Consider the following 18,229-nt stretch of genomic DNA (forward strand, 5'->3'; position numbering starts at 1 on the left):
AAAACAAGAATTCAACATGATTTTTGAATTTTCGTGTGCTACAGTCCACACAATCTGCATGAACTCAGGCAACCGACTTCGAATCGCCTAAAATTTTGTCGGCCCATCAAAAATGACCTAATGAAAAACAGTCATCGCTTCACCATAACTGTTCCTCGTTTTTTGGCGTTTCATGGCCATAAAACAGGAATTCATGACGATTTCCGAATTTTTGTGTGCTATAATCTACACAATGTGCATGGCCCTAAAACGACAAAAAACAAGGAACGGTCATGGTGAAGCGATGGCTATTGAATCACATTATTTTGATACTTTGACATTGTATTTCATTTAAGAAATTTTACGAAGTGTATTTTATAAAACAAAAATATTGCACTTTGCCTCTTTATCACATGAGCCTATTTCCGCTACTAAATTAATATGAATGTATTTTTAGATTAATATTTTTTGAACATTGTAAGTAGTAAATTAACTTTTTTTTGTAGTAGCACCCTCCCAAAGGGGTTGCTACAATTTGGGTCTGGTCGCCCAGATGCATGCAGATGGTCTGAGCTATATCACACGAAAATCTGGGAATCAGGTAGAATTCCAGTTTTATGGCCCTAAAACGCCAAAAACGAGAAACGATCATGGGGAAGCGATGACTATTGTTCCTTAGGTCATTTTTGACGGGTCAGCAAAATTTTAGGCGATTCAGGTCCTGTCGCCCGGATGCATGCAAATAGCGTAGGCTATAGCACACGAAAATCTCGGAATCACGTGAAATTCAAGTTTTTTGGCCCTAAAACACCAAAAGAACGAGGAATGGTCATGGAGTAGCAATGGCTATTGTTCTTTAGTTCGTTTTTTAAGAGTTGGAAAAATTTTAGGCAATCCGAGTCCGGTCGCCCAGATGCATGGAGATGGCGTGGGCTATAGCACACGAAAAATTAGGAATCAGGCAGAATTCTTGTTTTATGGCCCTAAAATACCAAAAAAATGAGGAATGGTCATGGCAAAGCGATGGCTATTGTTCATTATGTCATTTTTGATGGGCCGAATTTTTTTTAGATGATTCTCGTCCGGTCACTCGGATGCATGCAGATGGCGTGGGTTATACTACACGAAAATCTGGGATTCGAGAGGAATTCTAGTTTTATGACCCTAAAACGTCAAAATCGAAGAACGATCATGGCGAACTGATGGTTATTGTTCCATAGGTCATTTTTTATAGGCCAAATTATTTTTAGGCGATTCGGGTTTGGTCGCCCGGATGCATGTAGATGGTGTGGGTTATAACACATGAAAATATGAGAATCGGGCGAAATTTCAGTTTTATGGCCCTAAAATGCCAAAAAATTAGGCATGGGCTATAGCAGATGGCATAGGTCATGAAAATTTGAGAATCAGGCGAAATTTCAGTTTTATGGCTCTAAAACGCCAAAAAATGAGGAACATTTAGGGCGAAGCGATGACTATTGTTCCTTAGGTCGTTTTTGATGGTTTGGTAAAATTTTAGGTGATTCAGGTCCGGTCGCCCGGATGCATATAGATGGCATGGATTATAGCACATGAAAATCTGATTGGCGGAATTCCAGGTTTATGGATCTAAAATGCCAAAAAATAAGGAACGTATGGCGAGACGATGGCTATTGTTCCTTAGGTCATTTTTGATGGTATGACAAAATTTTAGGCGGTTCAGATCCGATCGCCCGGATGCATACAGATCGTGTGGGTTATAGCACACAAAAATATAGGAATCGATCGGAATTCCAGTTTTACGGCCCTAAAACATTAATAAACCGAGGAAAGGTCATGGCGAAGCGATGGCTATTGTTTCTTAGGTCATTTTTTATGGGACGGCAAAATTATTGGCGATTCGGGTCCGGTCGCCCGTATACATGCATATGGCATAGGCTATAGCACTCGAAATCTAGGAATCGGGTTGATTCCAATTTTATGGCCCTAAAATGCCACAAAACAAGGAACTGTCATGGTGAAGTGATCGCTATTATTCCTTAGGTCATTTTTTATGGGCCGATAAAATTTTAGACGATTCGGGTCCGATCGCCTGGATGCATGCAGATGACATTGGCTATAGCACACGAAAATCTGCGAATCGACCGAAATTCTAGTATTATGACCCTAAAACGCCAAAAAATCAGGAACTGCCATGGCGACGTGTTGGCTATTGTTCCTTAGGTCATTTTTTATGGGCCGAAAATTTTTTAAGCGTTTCGGATCCGGTCGTCTAGATGCATGTAGATAGCATGGGCTATAACACCCGAAAATCTAGGAATTGGGCGTAATTCTATTTTTATGGCCCTAAGATGCCAAAAACGAGGAACAACCATGGCCAAGCGGTGGCTATTGTTCCTAAGGTCATTTTTTATGGGCCGACAAAATTTTAGGCGATTCGGGTCAAGTCGCCTAGATGCATGTAGATGGCTTGGGCTATAGCACTCGAAAATCTGGGAATAGGGCGGAATTATATTTTTATGGCCCTAAGATGCTAAAAATGAGGAACGGTCATGGCGAAGCGGTGACTATTGTTCCTTAGGTCGTTTTTGATGTGCCGACAAAATTTAGGCAATTCGGGTTAAGTCGCCTGTATGCATGCAAATGGCTTGGACTATAGCATACGAAAATCTGGGCATCGGGTCAGTTTTATGGCCCTAAATGCCAAAAATAGAGGAACGGTCATGGCAAAATGATGACAATTGTTTCTTAGGTCATTATTTATGGGTCAGTAAAATTTTAGGGGATTCGAATCCGGTCGTCTGGATGCATGAAGATGGTGTGGGCTATAGCACACGAAAATCTAGAAATATGACGAAATTCCTATTTTATGGCCCTAAACGCCAAAGAACGAGGAACGGTCATGGCGAAGCGATGGCTATTGTTCCTTAGGTCATTTTTGATGGGCCGGCAAAATTTCAGCGATTCAGGTTCGTTCGCCCGGATGCATGCAGATGATGTGAGCTATAGCATAGGAAAATTTGGGAATCTGGTAGAATCCTAGTTTTATGGCCCTAAAATGCCAAAACAAGGAATGGTCATGGCAAACCGAAGGCTTTTATTTCTTAGGTCATTTTTGATGGCCGGGCAAAATTTTAGGCGATACGGGTCTGGTCGCATGGATGCATGCAGATAGCATGGGCTATAGCACACGAAAATTTGGGAATCAGGCAGAATTTTAGTTTTATGGCCCTAAAACATCAAATAATGAGGAATGGTCATGGCAAAGCGATGGCTATTTTCCTTAGGTCGATTTTTATGGGCCGATAAATTTTTTGGCGATTTGGCTCCAGTCGTCCAGATGCATGTAGATAGCGTGGGCTATAGCACACGAAAATCTGGGAATCAGGAAAAATTCTAATTTTATGGCCCTAAAACGGCAAAAATTGAGGAACGATCATGGCGAAGTAGTGGTTATTGTCCCTTAGGTCATTTTTTATGGCCGGCAAAATTTTAGGCGATTCGGGTCCGGTCGCCCGGATGCATGCAGATGACGTGGGCTAGGAAATAGGTTCGTGTTCCGCTTCCAATGTCAATCGTCTTTGCCCAAGTGTGAATTGCAGATGACTCTCCAGTGGTTCCATTCTTTCTTAGTGTACTTCTGGGTATAGCACACGAAAATCTGAAAATCGGATGGAATTCCAGTTTTATGGCTCTAGAACAATAAAACAAAATGAGGAACAGTCATGGCGAAGCAGTGGCTATTGTCCGTTAGGTCATTTTTTATGAGATGGCAAAATTTTAGGTGATTCAGGTCAGGTCACCCGGATGCATACAGATGGCGTGGGCAATAGAACACGAAAATCTAAAAATTGGGTGGAATTCTAGTTTATGGTCCTGAAATGCCAAAAAATGAGGAACGGTCATGGCGAAACTGTTCCTTAGGTAGTTTTTTATGGGCCGATAAAATTTTAGGCGATATGGGTCCGGTCGACTAGATGCATGCAAATGACGTGGACTATAGCACACGAAAATTTTAGGCGATTCAAGTCCGGTCGCTCGAATGAATGCAGATGGCCTGGACTATAGTACACGAAACTCTGGGAATCGGGCGGAATTCAGTTTTATGTCCCTAAAACGCCAAAAATCGAGTAACGTTCACGACGAAAAAATGGTTATTGTTCCTTAGGTCATTTTGATAGACCGACAAAATTTTAGGCGATTCGGGTCCGGTCGCCCGAATGCATGAGATGGCGAGGACTATAACATACGAAAATTTAGGAATTAGGCGGAATTCTAATTTTAGGGCCCTAAACGCCAAACAACGAGGAACGGTCATGGAGAAGCGGTGGCTATTATCCCTTAGGTCATTTTTAATGGGCCAGTAAAACTTTAGGCGATTCAGTTCCGGTCGCCCAGATGCATGCAGATGGCGTGGGCTATAACATACGAAAACGTGAGAATCGGGCGGAATTCCTATTTTATGGTCCTAAAATGCCAAAAAATGAGGAACGGTCATGGCGAAGCAATGACGATTGTTACTTTGGTCATTTTTTATGGGCCGGCAAAATTCTAAGCACTTCAAATCCGGTCGCCCGGATGCATGCGATGGAGTGGGCTATAGCATACAAAAATTTGGGAATCGGGCGGAATTCCAATTTTATGGCCCTAAAGGCCAAAAAATGAGGAACGGTCATCGCGAAACGATGGCTATTGTTTCTTAGGTCATTTTTCATGGCCGACAAAATTTTGGGTGATTCGGGTCCGGTCGCCCGGATGCATGTAGATGGTGTGAGCTATAGCATATAAAAATTTAATAATCGGGCAGAACTCTAGTTTTATGGCCCTAAAACGCCAAAAATTGAAGATTGGTCATGGCGAAGCGAGGGCTATTGTTCCTCAGGTCTTTTTTTATGGGCCGGTAAAATTTTAGGCGATTCAGGTATGGTCGTCCGGATGCATGCAGATGGTGCGGGAAATAACACATAAAAATATGAGAATTGGGTGGAATTCCAGTTTTATGGCCCTAATACGACAAAAAACAAGGAATAGTCATCGCGAAGCCATGGATATTGTTCCTTAGGTCGCTTTTTATGGACAGCTAAAATTTTAGACGATTCGGGTCCGATCGCCCGGATGCATGCAAATGGCGTGTATAGCACACGAAAATTTAGGAATTGAACGAAATTCTAGTTTTATGGCCCTAAAACACACACAAAAAAAAAAAAAAAAAGAGGAACGATCCTGGTGAAGCGATGACTATTGTTCCTTAGGTTGTTTTTTATGGGCAGGCAAACTTTTAGGCGATTCGGGTCCGGTCGCTCAGATGCATGTCGATGGCGTGGTGTATAGCATACGAAAATCTAAGAATCTAGCGAAACTCCTATTTTATGGCCCTAAAATGCCAAAAACGAGGAACGGCCATGGCAAAATGATGTCTGTTGTTCCTTAGGTCGTTTTTTATGGGCCGACAAAATTGTAGGCGATTCGCATCCTGCCGCCCCGGTGCACGCAGATGGCGTGGGTTATAGCACACAAAAATTATGGAATTGGGCAGAATTCTAGTTTTATGGCGCAAAAATACCAAAAAATGAGGAATGGTCATGGCGAAGCGATGCTTATTGTTTCTTAATTCGTTTTTGGTGGGCCTGCGAAACTTTAGGTGATTCGGGTCCGGTCGCCGGGGTGCATGCAAATGGCGTGACTATAGCACTGGAAAATCTTGGAATCATGCGGAATTACAGTTTCATGGCCCTAAAACGCCAAAAAACGAAAAACGATCATGGCGAAGCAATGTCTATTGTTCCTTAGGTCGTTTTTTATGGGCCGGCAAAATTTTAGGCGATTCGGGTCCGGTCGCCCGGATGCATGTAGATGGCGAGGGTTATAGCACACAAAAATATGAAAATCGAGCAGAATTCCAGCTTTATGTCCTAAAATGCCAAAAACGACGAACGGTTACCCGTTTCCTAGATTTTCGTGTGCTATAGTCCACACCATTTGCTTGAACTCGGGCAACGGGCTCTAAATCGCTTAAAATTTTACGGGCCCATCAGAAACGACCTAATGAACAATAGTCATTGATTCGCCATGACTGTTCCTTATTTTATAACATTTTAGGGTCATAAAACAGGAATTAAGGACGATTTTCGATTTTTCGTATGCTATAGTCCACGGCATCTGCATGAACTCGAGTGACCGGCTCCGAATCGCCTAAAATTTTGTGGGGCCATCAGAAATGACCTAATGAACAATAGTCATGGCTTCGCCATGAACGTTCCTCATTTTCTGGCGTTCTAGGGCCATGAAACAGGAATGCAACATGATTTCCAATTTTTCGTATGCTATAGTTCACGTCATCTGCATGAACTCGAGCGACCGGCTCCGAATCCCCTAAAATTTTATTGGCCCATCAGAAACGGCCTAATGAAGAATCGTCATTGCTTTGCCATGACTGTTCCTCGTTTTATGGTGTTTTAAGGCCATAAAACATGAATTAAGGACGATTTCCGATTTTTCGTGTGCTATTATAGTCCACGCCATCTGCATGAACTCGAGTGACCGACTCTGAATCGCCTAAAATTTTACGGGCCATCATAAACGGCCTAATGAACAATACTTATCGCTTCGCAATCCTTGTTCCACATTTTTTGGCATTTTAGGATCATAAAACAGGAATTCAGGATGATATCCGAATTTTTGTGTGCTATATATAGTCCATGCAATCTGCATGAACTCGGAACCTCCTTGGCAAAAATCTAAGTTCAAGATATTCGTTGTTAAAAAGGGTTAGAAATTCTAGAGCTCTAACTTCTAATTAATTTCGCAGCCTTAACCAAAAGCTTAAGACAAGTTCTTCAACGTATTACACAAACTATTCGTCAATAATAAAATGCGCATCTTGTGTTTTTTTTCTTTTTTTTGGATAACCAAGAAATTTCGAAGGGCTAATTAACGCATAGCACAAAAACCTGATGAATAATGAGCCAATCCCCTACTCTTTTCCTCTTAAATATCATGTTTTGGTCCTTTAAAGAGTTCAAAATCGTGACATGCGTCAAGCTCATCACACGCATGTCACACTCATCACACGTTGCGCTCTTACCATGAGCTCGATTAGCATATTGGAATACTTTAACATCAAGTACTAATTCCTTAATTACGTCCATTTTGCAACAGCTGAAACTCAGAACTTATAACCAGACAATAATGTAAAGTCTCATTCCAAAGACAACTAGAAAGAGGATACTATCAATATGGCAACAAAGCAAAGCAAAACATGTTAGAAAATTTGTTAACTAGGAATCACTTTAAAACACTGATTTGATGTACAATACATTATTAACAAGCTACCATCAGAGAAAAAATACAAAAGCAATATAACAGAGAAGAAATCTGCAGATCCAAATACCACCAAATTGCAAATAAACCTATCAAATGAGACAAACTTCTGTTTTCAACTTCTACCTCAGAATGGTGTAAATATTGGAACAGTTGCATTTATGAACTCACAAGTTTTTGACAAAACTTAATTTAACAAGTCCAGGGGGGAAAATAAATAAGAAACTAATGGAATACAAAACAGCTGGGCCCGTTAAAGTAGCCCCATCGCCTCACGCAAATATGGCATATAATTTACCATGTTGCAAAACTGTCTTTTGTCGACTAATGAACACACCTTGGAAAAGTATACAACTCACTTAAAAATCACCTGTTCTTCATCGTTACAGTGATGAAAACTGCAATATAGTTGCTCTACTTCACTGGCATAAACGGAAAGGCCATTGCGAGGAAAAGTGAGTTTGAGCATATTCCATCTGCGCGGTTACATCACTCCTCCAAGCAAAGAGTTGAGCTTTACTGGAGCAGATTTTTGCAGACTTCAATATCAGGTGCCTGTGAATCTAATACTCCTTGACCCTTAGGGCTAGAGGTAATAACTCTGGTGATGGCTACAAACAAGTCCTTCTGGTATAGATCATCTGTTACCTTCTTCAGGATCTCATGCACCAACTTGAAGTCTATCGCCCCTGTCAAAACTAGCTTTGCAACTATCTCCCCGAAATTTGCTGGTGCTTTTGGTAAATCCATTGCAAGATCATCCAACAGAGAAGCAAAGTTCACGCATCCAGTGGCCAAGTCCATAGCAGTAAAAACCTTCTTAGCAAACAAGTATTCAAGAAGTTGTGTAACTGGTTCGACACGTGGCGGGCTTTTGTCCAGTCCAAGCGATATGGTTTCTTTGACAACCTCGGGATAGTAGCCAGGGGATTTGAGTTCCTCAATGCACTGCAATGCTTCATCCAAAAGCCTAACATTAAAATATTCCTCTAAAAGAGAAACTGTCTTTCTCTTCAGATCTTCAGGATTTGACCTTGCAACTGCAGCCTGAGGTTTCTCGGCAACAGGGGAAATAGTAACAGTAGGAGATGGCCTAATTGGTCCAGGAACTTGCGATACAGGCTCCATCGCGGAGACATAGCCCGATGGCCAAAGGGGAGGTCCACCACTGCCTTGCAAGAGGGCGCTACTCCGGCCACTAATGACACCACCACTACCCTGAGGCAGCTGTCTTGTGTTCAAGGAGGGCGATTTACCGATCAATGGTGGCTGAACAGCTCTTGGCATCGACCGTGACCTTTGAACCTCCCAGTTGTCGTTATCCATTCCTGGCATCCCGGGCATCTTCCTTACACCTGGCATTCCTGGCATCATACCACCAGTGCCGGGTCGAAAGCCGCCAGCGCCCAAATTCCCTTGAGCACCTGGAGGAATGCCACGAGCATTTCTAATGCTTGCTGTAGCACCAGGACGCAACCCCATCGACTTTTCTGCTTCTGAGTGAATCTCATTGATGGTTTTGGCTTTCACCTCTTCTCGCCTAGGGACCCAGTTATTGGCACGTAAATCCAGCACATCACGCACCATAAACCTCAGTCGTGATGCCAGCTGAGGGTTTGTTGATAGTTCCTTCAAACGGTTAAAATAACTATCATTGATGTGCCTTGATATTTGCTTCTCATCAAGCTGCTTACCGATGGTGTTGAAGAACTGACATATCGCTTCAACGTTCTCCTCTTCTGGGCAGCTTTTGGGATCTTGTCCTAATAGTTCCTGTTAATAAGAGATCAGGAAGACAATTTCCCACATAACTGATACGTTGAAGACATGCAAGAGAGAAAGGAGCAAGAAGAATAAGCTATGATAGAAAGCAATCAACAACCTGAACAATGTGATGAACAATCTTTTCAGGAACCATCTTTTGCTTCAAAAGCTCCCCAATAAGACGAATATTTCCAAGAGTGCGCAATTTGACCAACCTTTCCTTGTCTTTGCGTTCTGACTCCTGCTCCGGAGCATTCATTTGTCTCACTTCTTCCCTCAGTTGGTCAGCACCTTCAAATGCCTCTTGGCAATTATTCAGAAGAACTCGCTTAAATGTGATTTGTTTTCCACCAGGTTCATCAGAAGGAAATGGAGGAAGTTTCTCATTGAGATCAGAACAAAGCTGAGCATACATAGGGCAAAATGTGGGTTCCAATACAGCCTTGTCAAATATCAAGGAGATCACACCCTGGAATATAGAGAAGAGAATACACATCAGTTATCCAAGACATTCGAGAGAAAATGAGACAATAGAGAGAAGCATATGTATCTGAGAGCTAGGACGACCTTTAGAATGTCGGCACTTGTTATCCCTGAAGCTATTAATTGACCTTTGAGAAGATCAAATTTCTCCGGGGTCAACTTGTTGAGTATTCTGCAAGATTAATATAATAGTTACACCAAATCGTGAACACAAAAATCATATTCTAAAATTTACCTTTAACAGAATTCGCAATACTGAGAAGAGGTCGAGGCAGACCTAAGAAATACTGGGGAGAAGTGATTAGGCAGGACATGGTGCGGCCTCGGCCTCAGATCACTGAGGACATGACCCTAGATAGGAGGGTGTAGAGGTTGAGAATTAGGGTAGAAGGTTAGCAGATAGTTGAGAATTTTCCCCTTTCTTACCAGTAGTACTAGTAGCACGCATGTACTTTCCTATCTCTCAGATTTATTTTACATCATGTTGTTTGGTTTGTTTCAGTTATTGCCCGCCCCCCGTTTCTACCCTATCTTTCTTTCTTTTTCTTCTTCTTTCTCTCCCTCTGCTTCTTCTTCTCTTTCTCCTTCTCCTTCTCCTCCCTACTTTTCTGAGCCGAGAGTCTAATGAAAACAACCTCTACCGTCACTAGGTAGGGGGGGTAAGGTATGCGTACACACTACCCTCCCCAAACCCCAAATATGGGAATATAATGGGTATGTTGTTAACAGAATTCACAATACTATGATCAACATCTGAAACCAAGAACGTTATGAATACTAACATTACGACCGAAGCAATATCGCAACCTTTTTTTCGGGTAAGTAATATCCAACCTTATTTTATTAAATAAAAGTAGTTATCGATAGTGACGGTTTATACACATTTGATAATGTGGTCTAAGTGGCAATGATATCTGAGAAAAGGTCAAAAAGAAGAGCAAAACACAGTTTCCCTACTGTCAAGATGGGGCGGAAATGGTATGAAGATCTTATTTTGGGAGGATAATTGGTTGGGTCAGGGAGCTTTAAAGATTCTTTTTCCAGATATTTATATCCTAAGTCAACAACATGGATGTAAAATTGGAGAAGTTTGGACTCATCAAGGATGGAACCGAACTTTTAGAAGATTTTTTAATGATTGGGAAATTATGAGAATTATTAATTTCTATGAGGTGCTTGGACAGTTCAAGGGCACAGAACAAAGGGAAGTCAGATTATGGAGGCAGGGCAACAGTCATGGAATCTTCACAGTCAAAGCTACCTATGGGACTCTCAACAAAGCTCCCATTCAGCTAGAACTGTGGCCATGGAAACACATGGAAAGTCAAAATCCCATACAAAGTGGCATGTTTCACGTGGTTATTGATAAAAGAGGCTTGTTTAACTGAAGAAAATCTGATGAAGAGAGGCTTTCCTTTGTGTTCTAGATGCCATCTATGTGGCAGGAAGGCTGAGACCAACTGCCATCTATTTTTACATTGTGAGGTTACCTCACAAATCTGGAATATTTTTTTGTGTATGAGGGGTCTCTCCTGGGCAATGCCAAAAAGCTCCTTGGATTTGCTTAAATGCTGGAACACAGGAGGTGGTCTTCCCAGACAGAAAAGCAGATGGAAGATGATACAACCATGCATTTGGTGGACTATCTGGACAGAAAGAAATCTAAGATGTTTTGAGGGTACAGGCAGCCCAATTCAGAAGATCAAGATGAATGCCCTTTTGTAATTTTATTTTTGGTGTAAAGAGGAATTTACAGTCAATACTGAATCTATCCTAGAGATTTTAGAATCCTTGTAAGTTGTATAGGATATATGTTTTTTTCCTCCTTTCTTTCCACTTCCTCTCCTGTAAATTTGGCTTTGGCACAACCTTAGTGCCCTGTTATATGAAAATTGTTACCATTCTCAAAAAAGATGAGGCAGAAAAATAGAGACAAATTACAACATGGAACATTGTTAAGAGCATTAGTAAGAGCTTCAAGAAAGATTACCCCTTGACTGTTTTCAACACACGATCTTTGTCAGAAAGTGTGCCCCTTCGGACTGACCATGGCACATCCGCTTTGATCAGTGTAGGAGCAGGACCTCCCTGGTGCAAAACCAAATGAAGGATTTCAGAGATCAGATGTAAATAGATAGTTCACCATCAGGCGAAGTCGTGTTGTTTTGAACTTTGAAAAGACCATTGAAGAAACAATTGCAAGGAATAAGCTTAACAACCAAAACAGCAGAGAGAAAGACATTATGTAAGGGAAAAAGAGATACAGTATCTCTTAGGTTAATTCTAATTGATGTTCCAATTATGTCAATGAGAAAATACAACTATGTACTAGTACACCTATTTATTACATGTAACAAAGTGCAAAGCAGTCCATGTTCAATAAGGAAGTTCCCAGCCAAACATGAGCAAGGGATGTGATAATCAAGTACTCTCTCTGTCCCAATTTAAGTGGCGGTGTTTGACTCGGTACGGAATTTAATAAAAAAGGAAGTCTTTTGAAACTTGCGGTCTAAAATGAACCATAGATATTTGTGTCGATTCATTATGGGTAAAGTAGGAATTCTAAAGATAAATTATTTCAAAATAAGTAAATATGACATTCTTTTTGCGATTGACTACAAAGGAAAGAGTGACACATAAATTGGGACGGAGGGAATATATTATTCTTCATTAGGATGTCTTTTCTTTCACTGCCGAAGGCTTTTAGGAAGCACGGAAAACTGAACTTGCCTTTGGCAGCGAAAGCAGGAATACATAAACAGAAGTTCTTTAAACCAGTAATAGCATTCTCCAATATGCGCAATTTCAGAAAACCTATCGTGAGGAAATGAATTACCCCTTGATTGGCAGATATTTGAGCTCTTCCAAACTGTGAGCTGAGCTGCTCTTGCCGATTATACTGGCTTGCTTCTTGCTGTCTAGAGTCAAATCGGCCACCAAATTCCCTGTTTTCTCGAAGTGCTTCCCATGGCCTTTCTTCTATGGGGGCAGATTGTGTTGACCTATTACGCCAGTCACGATTGTCTGGTTCGGAATAACGACCCTGAGACTGAACCTGCACCTACGGAGTGATAAATTACATTGGACAATCAGGCAACAGAAAGTGAACACCGCAAGAAAGTGAAATAGAAAATACACAAGTGCTAGAGAAATATAATGAATCGGAGCTGTTCTTTAGCTTGCAAAATCACTATAAGCACCAAATATTCCTTTTCCCCCTTTTTTTGCGGTGAGGAAGGAAGAAATTCCTGCATAATAATCAAAAGAGGGAAAATAGAACTTTTTTTATATTGAGTCTAATATCAAGTCCAGCAGAAACTCACATTGCTATCCACACGACCTCGAGAGGCATCTTCACCAAACAGTTCGGCTTCAACTTCTTGTTTGATTTGTTGAATAACCTCAGGTAACTGTTGGGTAACCACCTAGAAGACAATTATTACCACAATCAAGGACAAGCATATAAATCATGATATATCCACCATGATATCTTCCTTTATTTCTTTTCTTTTTGGGAAGCTGGAAACGGGAGAGGATCTAAAAGATGGAAAAAGACTCAATTCTTGATAACAGTCATTGCATCAAAATCGATACATATATTAGTAGAAAAAGCCAGTTTGTTTTTTTCATATCTATTTACAGAAAACTAATGACCAATAAACACCATCATTAAACATTTTTCAAATATAGATATTACCTCCCTCAGTTGCAGGAGCTGATCTCGAGTATACCGAACGCGTTCATGGCTCTCAAAACGATCTCCAGTCTACAATGATAAAGATGAGTTAGGACAAACAGAACCCTGAGAATAGGAATGTCTTAAAATAAATTTCAAGCAAAAAAAAAAAATAAAGCATTTTGAACTACCAACACTATTCAACAGACAAAAGGGCCCACTTTGCTTAGTCTTCAGTTCTCTTAATGTTTCAAACTTTCTACCACTGTATGAATTCACATTCCAAAGAAGAGCATGATATAAAGTGATGAACCTCAATGGTGAAATAGCACCTATGAACAGCATGAATAGCTTTTGCATGGCCAATAGCTAATAAGACTTTCAATGTTAGTAAGGTTCTTTATGGGCGGCCTGATAATTCTTAAGTGCCCACCTAAAGCCTACTAATGATACTCCGTCCATATTTACAGCAGATACACAACTAAAGTTAGCTGCTAAGAATTCGGACGTTAACAAGAATGTATAATTGAAATATTATGCACGCAAAACTCTGCCATCGCACCTATAACTATGTACTTACCTTTCACGTTCATACTACATGTATTCCGTCAAGCACTAGGCTAACACGAGTCCAGGAAATCTAAGTCTTCAATTCAGTCCAGATATCTTTATCAGAAGACAACCCAGACAACCAGCATGTCTACCATTAAAAGCATCTGTGTTTTGCTTAGACTTTGATCAGCACAAACCACTGTTTTTATCAGAAAACCACCCAATTCACCAACTTGTGTACCAATACAAAGCAAACATAATTCCTAATTTCATTCAATCAATAAATCAACTATGCTTCAATCCTAAACTAGTTGGAATCAGATATATGAATCCCTTTTATTTACTCCACTCTATTCAGGCCCATTTCATTCCAACACTCAGTTCTCTTAATGTTTCAAACTTTCTACCATCACCATATACTCCCATCTAACAATGCAAAAGCTAATAGCTAATAAAATTTCCAGTGTTAGTAGGGTTCTTTATGAGCAGCCTGATAACTCTTAAGTGCCCACCTAAAGCCTACTAATGACTTTCCGTCCACATTTACAGCAGATACACAACTAAAGTGAGCTGCCAAGAATCAGGACGTTAAAAAGAATGTAAAATTGAACGCACACACACACTTCTATTGTAGCTATAACTATAAGGTCATCTTTCTCACTCAAAGTATTCTCATTTTTGCTTATAGACTTTAATCGACACAAAACGCAGACTTCATTAAAAAACCATCCAATTCACCAACATGTGTACCAATACTAACATGCGCAACTTTACTTATAGACTCGACAAACACATAGATTCTTGCATAAAATGCCACACAAATTTTATATAACGTAAAGACATAGAATGATTCAGTTTTTTCATTAAAAAAAGAAAGTAGTTTTACAGATATAATTGGATAATGCATCAGAGATATAGAAATACGTCACATCATGTATTCAAGTTCAAACCTAAGGGAAAGCATTCAACAGGAAGCAAACAACAGATATCACCAATATTGTCAAGAAAGACTGTATTTTGCAAACAAAGCTATGCATACATAATTCTCATTCCCAATCAATCAATCAAATATGCCTCAATCCTGAGCTAGCTGGGGTCAACTATATGACACACACACATCCCCCAAGTTTCTATTCCACAATGTTCAGGCACATTTCATTCCAACACTCAATAATTTGTCTACTCAAACAAATTAAGGGTTCTCTATCTAATGCAGAATCACAGGCTACGTAGGAAAAGATAAAAAAAATTCACATGGGAAATAACATAACAGCAATAAAACACATTCAGTAAGAAAATAAAAAAGGTAGAAAATATCAAGAAAAAACATACCCAAAAGTAAAAAAGACATCCTAATATCAATCAACAAATTGCTCAACTATGCTTCAATCCTGAACTAATTGGGGATGGCTATATGAATCCTCCATACTTTGTCCACCCTATTCAGGCCCATTTCATTCCAACAACAACAAGGTCAGTGAAATCCCACAAGCAAGGTCTGGAGAGGGTAAAGTGTACACATACCTTACCTCTACCTAATGAGGGTTTTGAGAGGCTGTTTAGGCCCATTTCATTCCAACGCTCAATAATTAGGGGTTGAAGCAAAATCACAAGCTACATAGTAAAAGATTACATTTTTCACCAGGAAAATAGACAAGAGTGGGTTGATCTAGTGGTGAGCACCCTCCACATCCAACCAAGAGGTTGTGAGTTCGAGTCACCCAAGAGCTGCTCTAGTTGTGAGCATCCTCCATTTCCAACCAAGAGGTTGTGAGTTCGAGTCACCCAAGAGCAAGGTGGAGAGTTCTTGGAGGGAGTAAGTCGGGGATCAATCGGAAACAGCCTCTCTACCCAGGGTAGGGGTAAGGTCTACGTACACACTAACATACTAGTGGGATTATAATGGGTTGATGTTGTTGTTGTTTCACTAGGGAAATAACAAAATAGCAAAAAAAGGTAAGTAACCACATTGAACAAACAAACAAAAAAGTTAATATAAAATACTAAGAAAAAGCACATCCATAGTGAAAAAAAAAACTAATTTCAATCAATCAATCAACTATGCTTCAATCCTAAACTAGTTGGGGTCGGATATATGAATCTACAGTATTTATTCCACAATATTCAGGCTCATTTCATTCCAACACTCAATAATTTCTCTTAAAATCACAAGCTAAATAGGAAAAGATTTGATTTTTTACATGGGAAATAGCCAAACAACAATAAAAGGTAAATCACATTCAATAAGCAAATTAAAAAGCTAAAGAAACCATAGAAAAAGCAGACCCACAAAGCAAAATCACAAGCTTCATTGAAAAAGACAAGATTTTCCTAACAAAATAAAAATAAAAGGCAAATCAACACATCAAAAAACAAATAAAAACAGCTAAGTAAAACCAAGAAAAAGCAAACCCACAAAGCAAAAAGATCCATAGATCTGAAAAATAGAAAAAAGATTCAACCTTGAAAGAACCAACATGTGGTCGAAGAAGATCAGAATTAGTAATAGATGAGGTTTCAAAGCGAGAGCCCACAAGCACTCTGCTTCTGTTACCACCACCGCCACCTGGTCTCAAACTTATCACCGTCTGATCAGCCTGCATACCTCAATTCTCCACCGTCCGATTAATTCGAACACACAAAAACAAAAACTAGCAAATCTGAAAGAAAACGAATCGACAAATAGTGATAGATACAGATGTATGTGTATCTATCTATCTAAATGAAGATAGAGAGATATAAAGATTAGATTTGGGGAGAGAGAAAGTGAATTTTTTAGAGAGAGAGAGAGAGAGAGATTGGTTTTGTTCCTCTCTCTACTGAGGAAGAGGAGTGGGGAAGGGAAAGAGAGGCGTTTGTGAAAAGAGAGAAGAAGAAAAAACCCTTTTGGGATATGTTTGGTATTACAAGATTTGATCGGTGGGTACTTTGGGTATTATGATTTTTATTAGACCGTTTTATTTGTCATACATATAGTAAGTGAGATATTTACAATAATTGCATTATACAATACTCATGTGCATGGGTAAATATCGAATTATGGTACCGAAATCAAAATTTTTGGTATTTGATATGATATTTGGTTTACGTTTTTAAAAAAATGGATATTAGGTATGATATTTGGTATTTAGAAAAATAATACTGACACCGTATCGAAATATACAATAAGTTACAAAATACACATATTATTGATTATAACATAATAGTTTTCTTTGATATGCATGTTGAGGCTCGCAGTAGAGCACATATACTTCTTTAGAAAAATGAAGGAACAAGGTAGGTTGCAGATTTTGTCTATTCTCTAGGATGCCAAGCACCTTAACGTAATACTTTACGATTTTTGGGTGGTTCTTCCTTCTCGTGTATTGAATTGCATATTTTGGATTAGTCTGTGTTGTATTCTCTAACTTCAGTAATTAGCTCTAAACAAGTAACAAGATATTTTTAATAATAAAATTTATTCCTTTATGTACTTTTTTTCTCTCTATGGGTTGATATTTGCTGGTTTTGGATAAAATCTTGTCAATAGTCATGCGAGCTTAGAACGTTTTTATTTTTATATTTGTGAGTATTTTAATTAAAATATTACTATTTTATGGGTATGCACTAGTTAATATTGAAAACGAACAAACCGAAGTTACCGTACCGAACAAACCGAAACCGAAAGGAGAAAAATCAAACCATATTGGATATAATTAGGTACGGTATGGGTATAATATTTTAAAAATTCGAATAATACCGAACCGAAATGTCTAAATACCATATTGTACTTATTGACGAACACCCCTATTATACAATATGCTTTGGACCTCGATTAATTCAGATTCTTTGCGCCATTTATTTACTTCAAGGGATGGTGTGTCTGATACATGATTGGTTAATGATGATTCTCAACAGCATCTGTAAGATCTGTCTAAGGAAGTCTTACTTTAAGGGCATTATACAAATAGACACTTTTTTTTCCCTTTTGGTTTCTCTTCTGTTAATTATCAGACTAATTTGGTGCCCGAGTAAGCCACATTTGTACTGAAAAATCTCACTTTTAAGGCACTAAATAAATAGATACCTTCTTTTCTTTTAGATTCTTTCGGTTGTTTGATACAATTTTGGATTCCGACTAATTTACATTCGTGTTGAAAAATCTCATTTTGATATTAAAATGTTCCATACAAAAGCGACTCCAACGAGACCTTTGATTCAGGATGAAAGGGTACTAACTACCTCAACACATATTATTATTATTATTATTATTATTATTAGAAATAATATCAACATAATAGTTGAAAATAAATGATACTTTGATAAAGAATAAAATTTATCACATGCACCTTGAATTGGAAAAAAGTCATACTATAAAGGAGGTGATTTTGAGGAAATTTACTAGGAACTGTTTGCCATGGTTAACTTTTTTGCCCTTGAACTTTGTTTGAAGTTTGGCTTTTCTCCATATGAAGTTTTTAATATTAGTTCTAATCC

At 39.2% G+C, this 18,229-nt stretch overlaps 1 protein-coding gene and 2 non-coding genes across 4 annotated transcripts; all 3 read right to left on the reverse strand.

Moving 5' to 3' along the window:
• Positions 1-7,411: 7,411 nt before the first annotated feature.
• On the reverse strand, positions 7,412-16,671 carry LOC107804862 (eukaryotic translation initiation factor). 2 transcript variants are annotated; one of them, XM_016628797.2, is made up of 8 exons: positions 16,216-16,671; positions 13,223-13,291; positions 12,849-12,950; positions 12,362-12,586; positions 11,516-11,613; positions 9,610-9,697; positions 9,161-9,511; positions 7,412-9,051 (listed from the first exon to the last, which is right to left on the reverse strand). In XM_016628797.2, the coding sequence occupies exons 1-8, from the start codon at positions 16,354-16,356 to the stop codon at positions 7,795-7,797; spliced, it is 2,331 nt and encodes a 776-aa protein (XP_016484283.1). In that variant the 5' UTR covers positions 16,357-16,671; the 3' UTR covers positions 7,412-7,794. The 2 variants fall into 2 exon arrangements, with proteins under 2 accessions (XP_016484283.1, XP_016484284.1); XM_016628798.2 differs by having other exon boundaries at positions 12,362-12,580; positions 16,216-16,610.
• LOC142175612 (small nucleolar RNA snoR103) lies at positions 13,584-13,689 on the reverse strand. Its single transcript, XR_012704715.1, has one exon. It is a non-coding gene; the product is annotated as a small nucleolar RNA snoR103 (small nucleolar RNA).
• Positions 14,215-14,320, reverse strand: LOC142175611 (small nucleolar RNA snoR103). The gene has a single exon (XR_012704714.1). It is a non-coding gene; the product is annotated as a small nucleolar RNA snoR103 (small nucleolar RNA).
• Positions 16,672-18,229: the final 1,558 nt, after the last annotated feature.

The sequence above is a fragment of the Nicotiana tabacum genome, chromosome 21, assembly GCF_000715075.1.
Source record: "Nicotiana tabacum cultivar K326 chromosome 21, ASM71507v2, whole genome shotgun sequence".
In the NCBI taxonomy this organism is placed as follows: Eukaryota; Viridiplantae; Streptophyta; class Magnoliopsida; order Solanales; family Solanaceae; genus Nicotiana; species Nicotiana tabacum.

Excerpts from the sequence above, each read along its gene's own strand:
- LOC107804862 (XM_016628797.2), bottom strand. The coding sequence starts at position 16,356 with ATGCAGGCTGATCAGACGGTGATAAGTTTGAGACCAGGTGGCGGTGGT. Across the intron at positions 12,951-13,222 it reads AGCTCCTGCAACTGAGGGAG|GTGGTTACCCAACAGTTACC; the intron begins GTAATATCTATA and ends ATTGTCTTCTAG. Across the intron at positions 12,587-12,848 it reads GAGGTCGTGTGGATAGCAAT|GTGCAGGTTCAGTCTCAGGG; the intron begins GTGAGTTTCTGC and ends ATCACTCCGTAG.